This window comes from Salmo salar, chromosome 06 (assembly GCF_965601325.2).
Source record: "Salmo salar chromosome 06, fSalSal1, whole genome shotgun sequence".
Lineage (NCBI taxonomy): Eukaryota > Metazoa > Chordata > Actinopteri > Salmoniformes > Salmonidae > Salmo > Salmo salar.
This window is the reverse complement of record NC_138296.1, coordinates 60,112,549-60,121,988: the sequence shown is the minus strand read 5'-3', so window position 1 is coordinate 60,121,988 and position 9,440 is coordinate 60,112,549. Positions and strand designations below refer to the sequence as shown.

Here is a 9,440-nt window from a genome sequence, read left to right as displayed (position 1 = left end):
TACTAATAAACAAAACCAACCCCAGAATCTTTGTCATTGTCCGTTAATCAGGCACCCCTACCTAATTTAGATTTTAGATTCTGATGGTTGTTGTGTAGTGACGGACGTCTCCTTTTTTGGCAGATCAGAGCCCCCCTCCAAAGGAAACACAAAGCCGAGGCACGTGTGCATTTCTATACAAACTCATCAGACCGTAAAAAAGGAGGGTCCCGGCGTGTGCCTTTAACGGGATAGGGAGGGGGGCAATGAGCCAATAGTAATATAATACAAACTCAGGTACATCTGTTTAGAAATCTACAAATCCTAATACATTTCCACCCTCCCCACCCACTCGCAAATCCATAGGGATCTTGGTTCCATCTGATTGGTTGGGGATGAGGCAACAAGGGGCGAGAACAATGTCATCATTTCTCCTTAAAAAGAGTGCAGCTATGTCGTGGTAAAAGCATCTCGGGAAGAGAACGAATCAATAGCAGGGGACGGTGAAAATCAAAGTGTCCGATGTGTCTGTAATAATAACCTGAACCTGGATTTTATTTCAACATCATCTTGTGGGTCCAAAGTGCCTTATTCGTTCCGTCCACCGCAAAAATGCCAAGAGGCTTTTTAGTGAAAAGGAACAAGAAAGCGAACCCTGTGTCTTACAGGGTGCGCTCTGACGAAGAGGAGCAGGGACAACAAATACACGCTTTACAGAGTCCAAAAGACGCACTACCGTCGGAGGCTCTCGCATCCTTCCCTGAGCGCGCAGCAGCAGCATCCCGATTCTGCGAGGCATCAGCCACAGCAGCGGCACCCGGACATGACGCTAAACCCGTTCAGTTTGGGAACCCGGAGGCATTGTACCAGGCGCTCTACAGCCCCACCCGGCCCGCCAGTAAGGACCATGAACGGGCATATTTTGAGAGACGTTTAAATCTAGGCTCACCTGTGTCTGCTGAATCCTTTCCCACACCTGCAGCGCTTACCACGTTAGATAATCTATTTGCCCCAGTGGACCTAAAAATCGGTACCAGTAACAGCAACCGGACCGGGACAACCACGAACCCAATCCCACCCGCTGTCACCGGGAATGGCACCAAAAGGCCTTCAAGCGACACCGAGCGTAAAAACAAGCCTCCATCAAAAAAAAACAAAGCTATCAGGAAACTACACTTCGAAGACGAGATGACCACATCACCCGTGCTTGGCCTCAAAATTAAAGAGGCTCCCGTCGACCAAAAACCCAGACCACAGCCGGCAGCAGGTGACAAACCCCTCGGTGAGTTCGTCTGTCAACTGTGCAGAGAAGCATATGGCAACCCATTCGCGCTGGCCCAGCACAAGTGCTCCAGGATTGTGAGAGTTGAATACAGATGCCCTGAATGCGATAAGGTGTTCAGCTGCCCGGCGAACCTAGCCTCCCACAGGCGCTGGCACAAACCAAAGCCACAGAATACAGCGTCAATATCTGGTGCGCAAAATATTAAATCCCAGAGTGATAAGATACCGGCGATTGATAAGGCTGTGTCTGAAGAAATAAAACACCGGAGCGAAAGAGACACACCCAGCCCCGGGCTGTCAGAGTCGGGATCAGTTGGATCAGAGGAGGGTCTCTATGATTGCCATTACTGTGGGAAAAAGTTTAAACGCCAGGCATACCTGAGAAAGCACATCCTATCTCAACATGCCACATCCTCCCACAACACCAGCAGCGAGGACCACGATGCCTATCCATCATCCCAAAGCGAGGGAAATCCGAGTGACCAAACTCCAAGCCACGCACCATTGAATCTGAGTTCCTCAGGGTGCCACCTGTGCCCTGTTTGTGGAGAGAACTTCCCCAACAGAGTCAACCAGGAAAGGCATATCCGTCTCCTCCACTCCTCGCAGGTCTACCCATGCAAATATTGCCCTGCCATGTTCTACAGTTCACCGGGACTTACACGGCACATCAACAAATGTCATCCGTCAGAAAACAGGCAGGTGATCCTCCTTCAGATGCCTGTGCGCCCAGCCTGTTAACCGCCCAGCCTGTTAACCGCCCAGCCTGTTGAACCTGTGCCTTTACGCATGGAAGTCATGTGCGTGAAGTTCGACTCCATCCTCAGCCTGTGCATTTAATAAAGGGGGATTTTAAATCCTGTTTGGAGCTTGAATTCTATATTTTTCAGACTCATCTTAGTTGATGTAAAGAAAGTAAAGCATTAGACTGTTAACTTATTTTTCTAGTATCTCTGCACAAGTGCTTTTGCATTAGCTTCTAGACCTAAGAAAGGGATATCCTAGCTGTACCGTTGTCATAAAATTGCCTTTTAATTCACAGGCTGGAAATGTATCTATTAGCTTTATTATAGCTTGTGAATCTGTGGACATTCCATTTTTAGCTTTGTCTCTGAACATAATACAATTTGAAAGGTTTTCCCTATCCATCAATGCCTTGGATTAGAGCTCTTGTACACACCTGCTGTAAAACTGCCTTAATTTATGTGTCGAATGATGATTGTTTTTAATGTCTTATTTATCATTGGCCAGATATTGTATCATTACTGTTATTTACACACTGTATTGCCAATATACTACAAGTAAACCATCATGATTTTTATTTATTTATTTATTGAATTTATCTTATGTAAATTATTTTTGGGGGTGTGATTTATGTGTGACTCGTTAATGTATTTCTTCATGCCATAGCAAAAGTATCCTTTTTACTTATTTATATCAAGTTTACATAGATACTGAGAATGGTGTATGAGTGAAGTAGGCTACAATCTAATGACCTTGAGCTTATAAAACATTCTCTTCAATGCTCTTAAAGGCAATCATATTTTTTTCCTCTGATTGTTTTGTATCTATAAGCTCTTACCGCATTTGTATGTTTCTGCAGTATTTGCTAAATGTCCAAATAATAAAAGCAAAAAAATCCATATTGTTTGACTAACTTGGACTAACTTATGTTTTCTGACCTGAGCTCAGGTAGGACCTTGCAGCCATAGTGCTGGTTGTCAAGACCATATTGTAGTGCATGTCACTATTGTCAGTAAGTAAATGGACACAGCCTCGACTTGGCACTGCATGGTCAGTCAGTGAGCGAGTACAGGGCAGTGCAGGTGTTTAGCAGGTGGCCAGACAGACACTTGACTGAGTTTGTTTTGGCAGCCTTCCCGAAAGGCTCCCCCCTCACCACACTGACTTTGTGTCTCAGGCTATCGTCTTCACACAAGAGGCAGCCTCCATTAGCGACATCCCATCGCAGCCTAGCAGCACAGAGCAGACCAACAGGAAGCAGAGATGGCACTACTGCACCAGATAGTGGTGGGGGTGTATGTTTATTCCTCACTGCATCCCATCAGCACAGCAATAGGATAGTATGAGATGATGCTGTGCTACTTTAGGTCCTGTCACTACTAGCCCTGCTTAGAAGTCACATAATTTTTTTTTTTTTTAGATATTATCAGACATTTAATTATAATCCACATAATAACTATACAAGTACATTTCCTAAAGAAAATATGTGTGCTTGCTAGCTTGTCTTAAGGTATTTACGGTTGTGAAGTAAGTTCTAGCAGTGGTAGCGACTGCCGTAGTAATAGTAGTGACCTTTTATAGTTGAAAAGGTAGGTAGATGGAAAGATTGATTGGTTGATTGATTGACTGATAGATAGCATGCCCGGAACATGTGAAAGTTGGTTTGGTGTCTCTAGCTTGAATGTTTTAAGCGTTACTATAACTGTGGGTTATTATTTTATGCTAATGTTAACAGTTATAATTGATCTAGTTTAGAACATGTTAAAGTTGTTTTAATGTTTGAAGCTGAAACGGTTAAAGAGTAGTGGCATTTAAAATGTCTACCGCTGTCTTCTTGTGGTTGTGGTTGAGTTTACTATAATCAAGGTTGTTATAGTAAACTTAAACTGAAATCAAAACTAACACTAATCATGAAAAAACGATGTAGTAAACTGAAATAAAAGAATAAACAAACCTGTTTGACAAACTAAAACTATATTCAACTATTATCCTTGACTCCAAAACGAACTAAAATCTGGTGGGTAAATGTGGCCAGGAGATAGCAATGTTTCAAATAGGCCTAGTTTGTGAATCACTATCACTGGTTTAACGGAAAACATTTTCTAGGCAACTAACTTGATTCTTCTTGCATGTACTACTAAAGTTAAAAAGCATTGGATTGGTGTAAACATGGGCGAGAGAGGTTTTCGTTACACCATGTTTTTTTTGCACCAGTCTCTGCACTATTCCTTTTAAATCCAAGTCACATTGAGATTGGGTATGTTCCTGACGCATGCCAGATCTTTCAATGCCTGGATAGGTATTTTACAAATCAGCTAACCACATCATATGTTATAGCAATCTGGTGCCCAACTGCACATTAGATGACATAGCATGCAACCATTGGTTGATGCATGCAACGTCTTAGCAAGGGAACATTGCCATTATAATTTAAACCTATCCTATCCTAACCTATGACCTGACCCATCACCTTATGTATTACTGCCTCCTAGTTGCAAGAAGTGACATCCCGAAAAACACACAAAAGACACGAATGGCTTCTAGCCTCCCAAGTCATGCTTTCTGTCCCCAACACTACAACTAAAACTGAAACCAAATAATAAAATATTTTTTTTTTAAACATTTTATACAACTGAAACTAAATAAAACTAGCAAATCAGGTCTGAAAACGAACTGAAAGTAAACAGAATTTCAAATAAAATAAAGAAATAGAAATAAAAACGAATATAAAAACAAAAAACTATAATAACCTTCTTGGCATTGAATCTATGAAGTTGTATGCTAATTTATGCACATTACAATTAGTAATAGTTTCTAGAAGTATTAGAGAATATGAGCCGGGATGTTTTAAAATCTTGTAGCTTAATTGGCAGGGGCATTTTGAATACCTACCACTGTACTCCTATGGTTCTCAATCAAACCCATGTTCATTTATGCACATTTCTAATGGTTTTACTTTAAAAAGTATAAATAGTATAACAAATCTGAATCCAAGCACACTAAGTTGAGTCAGTCTGCACATTTCATCTTTGGTTTACAGTTGATTGCTTAAAACGGAGGAAATAGGTCTATATTTTTTTTTACCATTTAAGTATGGTTGTAGTATAAAAAATGATAAAAGTATCACTTTCAGAAAGCACATTAATAATCATGCAATGACACTGTATTTGGCTTAGTGATACTAAGTATAGTGTTTAAAAAAAGGAAATAAGGGATATTTTTAACATTGCAACTAAGGGGGTAAGAAAAATTGAGAAAATGCCCTGGTTCAGTGTGTCTTAATAGCTGAGCACGTCTGTACAGCTCACACTACGCTTCACACCTGGGCTGCACCTGGTTCTCCATGGCAACCAGATCTCTGGAGGAGTAGAAAGGTGTGATGGCTGGGCCAGCCACACCCTCACACAGTACCTGCTGCCTGTGATAGAGGCCTACAAGCTGTCAATCACACATATGGTCATTGCCACTGGGAGTGGCATGGGTCAGGAACTTAAGGCATGGCCCTATTATGGTTGTTTCTAACCTCAGCTTATGATTAGACAAAAAAAAACTTGCACTGGATGATAAAAACAGAAAATGTATACATTAAGATCAGGCAGCACACTCTAATAAGGATTTTTTTTACTTAATCATGTCACAATCAACTTTTACCAGCTGAATGTAGACACAAATATAATAATTTTTTGGATTAACAATTTTCTGAATTTTTTTCTGATAGAATATATATCAGTTTATATTGAATTAAATATGTACATATTTGCATATACAGTTGGCCTAAAAAATACATGCTAAGACGTACGTAAAATGCATTTTGGGAAGAAAATTTGGTCTACAATAATAAACTGACAACACATCAACAATTCCCTCTAAGTAAGTCTGGAAAATATTTCTAAGGATGCAGTGTTGAAGGATAGCCACACAAACTTTGGTGAATGACGATGCTTCCGAAGCTGAGAATAATGAGTTGGCATGTGGGAAGAGCCTCACTTTTGGGAAGTGGCAGCTAAAGACAAGTATACTGAATTTAGCAATAGCCAAATGCCTATTTTGACCCAATCACCATCTCTTCAAAGTAATTTCCTACATGTAGTCCAGTTTACAACATTCTCTAAGAAATTGACCATTATGAGTGAATCACTAAGCTTTGAAATTATGGATACCAGTCAAAAGTTTGGACACACCTACTCATTCAAGGGTTTTTCTTTATTTTTACATTGTAGAATAATAGCGAAGATATCAAAACTATGAAATAACACATATGGAATCATGTAGTAACCAATAAAGTGTTAAACAAATCAAAATATATTTTATATTTGAGAATCTTCAAAGTAGCCACCCTTTGCCTTGATGACAGCTTTGCACACTCTTGGCATTCTCTTAATCAGCTTCATGAGGAATGCTTTTCCAACAGTCTTGAAGGAGTTCCCACATATGCTGAGCACTTGTTGGCTGCTTTTCCTTCACTCTGCAGTCCAACTCATCCCAAATCATCTCAATTGGGTTGAGGTCAGGTGATTGTGGAGGCCATCACTCTCCTTGGTCAAATATCCCTTACACAGCTTGGAGGTGTGTTTTGGGTCATTGTCCTGTTGAAAGACAAATGATAGTCCCACTAAGCACAAACCAGATGGGATCAAATCAAATTGTATTGGTCACATACAGATGGTTAGCAGATGTTAATGTGAGTGAAGCGAAGTGCTTGTGCTTCTAGTTCTGACAGTGCAGTAATATCCAACAAGTAATCTAACAATTCCACAACAACTACCTAATACACACAAATCTAAAGGGATGGAATAAGAATATGTACATATAAATATATTGATGAGGGATGACCGAGCGGCATAGGCAAGATGCAATAGATGGTATAAAATACAGTATATACATATGAGATTAATAATGTAAGATATATAAACATTATTAAAGTGGAATTATTTAAAGTGACTAGTGATCCATTTTAATAAAGTGGCCAATGATTTCAAGTCTGTATGTAGGCAGCAGCCTCTCTGACTTAGTGATGGCTGTTTAACAGTCTCGCTGCTAAAACAGGGATGGCGTATCGCTGCAGAATGCTGTGGTAACCATGCTGGTTAAGTGTGCCTTGAATTCTAAATACGTCACAGACAGTGTCACCAGCAAAGCACCCCCACACCATCACACCTCCTCCTCCATGCTTCACAGTGGGAACCACACATGTGGAGATCATCTCATCCGTTCACCTACTCTGTGTCTCACAAAGACACTGCAGTTTGAACCAAAAATCTCAAATTTGGACTAACCAGACCAAAGGACAGATTTCCACCGGTCTAATGTCCATTGCTCGTGTTTCTTGGCCCAAGCAAGTCTTTTCTTCTTATTCGTGTCCTTTAGTAATCGGTTTCTTTGCAGCAATTCGACCATGAAGGCCTGATTCACTCAGTCTCTTCTGAACAGTTGATGTTGAGATGTGTCTGTTACTTGAACTCTGTGAAGCATTTATTTGGGCTGCAATCTGATGTGCAGTTAACTCTAATGAACTTACCCTCTGAAGCAGAGGTAACTCTGGGTCTTCCTTTCCTATGGCGGTCCTCATGAGAGCCAGTTTCATCATAATGCTTGATGGTTTTTGAGACTGCACTTGAAGAAACTTTCAAAGTTCTTGACATTTTCCGGATTGACAAACCTTCATGTCTTAAAGTACAGATAGACTGTCATTTCTCTTTGCTTATTTGAGCTGTCCTTGCCATAATATGGACTTGGTTTTTTACTAAATAGGGCTATCTTCTGTATACCACCCCTACCTTGTCACAACACAACTGATTGGCTCAAACGCATTAAGAAGAAAAGAAATTCCACAAATTAATTTTTAACAAGGCACACCTGTTAATTGAAATGCATTTCAGGTGACTACTGCATGAAGCTGGTTGAGAGAATGCCAAGAGTGTGCAAAGCTGTCATCAAGGCTACTTTGAAGAATCTCAAATATATTTTGATTTGTTTAACACTTTTTTGGTTTTTACATAATTCCATGTGTTATTTCATAGTTTTGATGTCTTCACTATTATTCTACAATGCAGAAAATAGTAAAAATAAAGAAAAATCCTTGAATGAGTAGGTGTGTCCAAACTTTTGACTGGTACTGTATAAGTAGATGAAAAAATGTAATTAAGAGCCTGTGCGGGCTGGTCTAAAGAAATGACAAAGGATATACCACTGAGAATTGAACAAGTTCCTGACCTAGAATGGGTCTCACAAAGGCGTGTAAGTACGTTGGTGAGCGGTTAAGAATTGTCAATTGAATTTTGTTTACTACAACCTTTTTACCAATATTGTGTGGTGCATTTCTGTGAAGAGGGTTAGAGACAAGAAGGTCGTGGTAAAACGTCATACAATCATGCTGAAAAATCTTGGACACTCTTTAAAAAAAAAACACTGACGAGGAAATGTCCTCAACTGCACTTCACAAATGCCCTGCGGTGACCACAAAGTATGTCATCACTAATCACAACACATTCCTTCAGTTCCCCCTGAACCCCAAACCCCACTCCTCACACAGCGACGGCCTGGCCAACAGCCTGCCCCCCCCCCACCACCCACATACACACACCTCCTCCCAGTGGGTCTGACAGACAGACAGGTGTAGGACAGGCAGCTGGGGAGCGGGCCAAAGATAAGAGCTCCAGATAAAGCCTTTCACGCAAACATTACAGACCGCTGCTGCACTATAATGGAGCTGTCTGTCGCAGTCTACATCTACACAGAAGAAGAAAAAAAACCTTTGGGGAAAGATAAAACCGTAGCGTTTACAAATAGTTACACGTCTACTATTCAAATATGACAGCTAATCTGATCTCCATTGAAGGAGAGAGGAGTGAGACTGTGTTAATATAACAGGGACATGGAGTATATGTAACCTGGCACTACTGACTCTGTAATTAAGGAAGGGTTAAGTGTCACAGAGCTGAAACCCCAGTCTTGTTTACAATTGCATTGTGTGTTGTTTTTAAGTGTGCATAGCAGAGGCTTCACAGTCAGTATCCCAAGGCAGTTCTACTCCTCTCTGGTCCTGTACAAAGACACCTTTTTTTCTCCCGTGAGCTGACTTGATGTCTCACATGAAAGCAGCACAGAGTTATTTAATTTAGCTGATGTAATCAGACATCCATCGCGGTGTAATGCGGTTAGCCAGACCTGGGGAGTAGTGTTACATGGTAGGATGTGTTACTGTGTGTGAGGGCATACATGCGGGTGTGTGTATGTGTGTGTGTTTTTTAACCTAACACACACACACGGTGGTGGAAGTTACACCTGCCCTTTGCTTGTCAGCCACACCCCCAATTTCCTTTCCTCTCTTTTCGATTCACATCCTCCCTTTACTTATCGGCTCCATCCCTCCTGAAAAAAAGGAAAAGTGAACAGACAGTCTTTCAGCTTAGTCCACAGCAGAGTGCAGCACA

General features: G+C 40.9%; 1 protein-coding gene across 1 annotated transcript; it reads left to right on the top strand.

Annotated features, from left to right (window-relative positions):
• The first annotated feature begins 372 nt into the window (after positions 1–372).
• Positions 373–2,906, top strand: LOC106607681 (insulinoma-associated protein 1a). Its single transcript, XM_014204885.3, has one exon. It carries the CDS (start codon positions 592–594, stop codon positions 2,002–2,004), a length of 1,413 nt encoding a protein of 470 aa, XP_014060360.3. The 5' UTR covers positions 373–591; the 3' UTR covers positions 2,005–2,906.
• Positions 2,907–9,440: the final 6,534 nt, after the last annotated feature.

Excerpts from the sequence above, each read along its gene's own strand:
- LOC106607681 (XM_014204885.3), top strand. The coding sequence starts at position 592 with ATGCCAAGAGGCTTTTTAGTGAAAAGGAACAAGAAAGCGAACCCTGTG.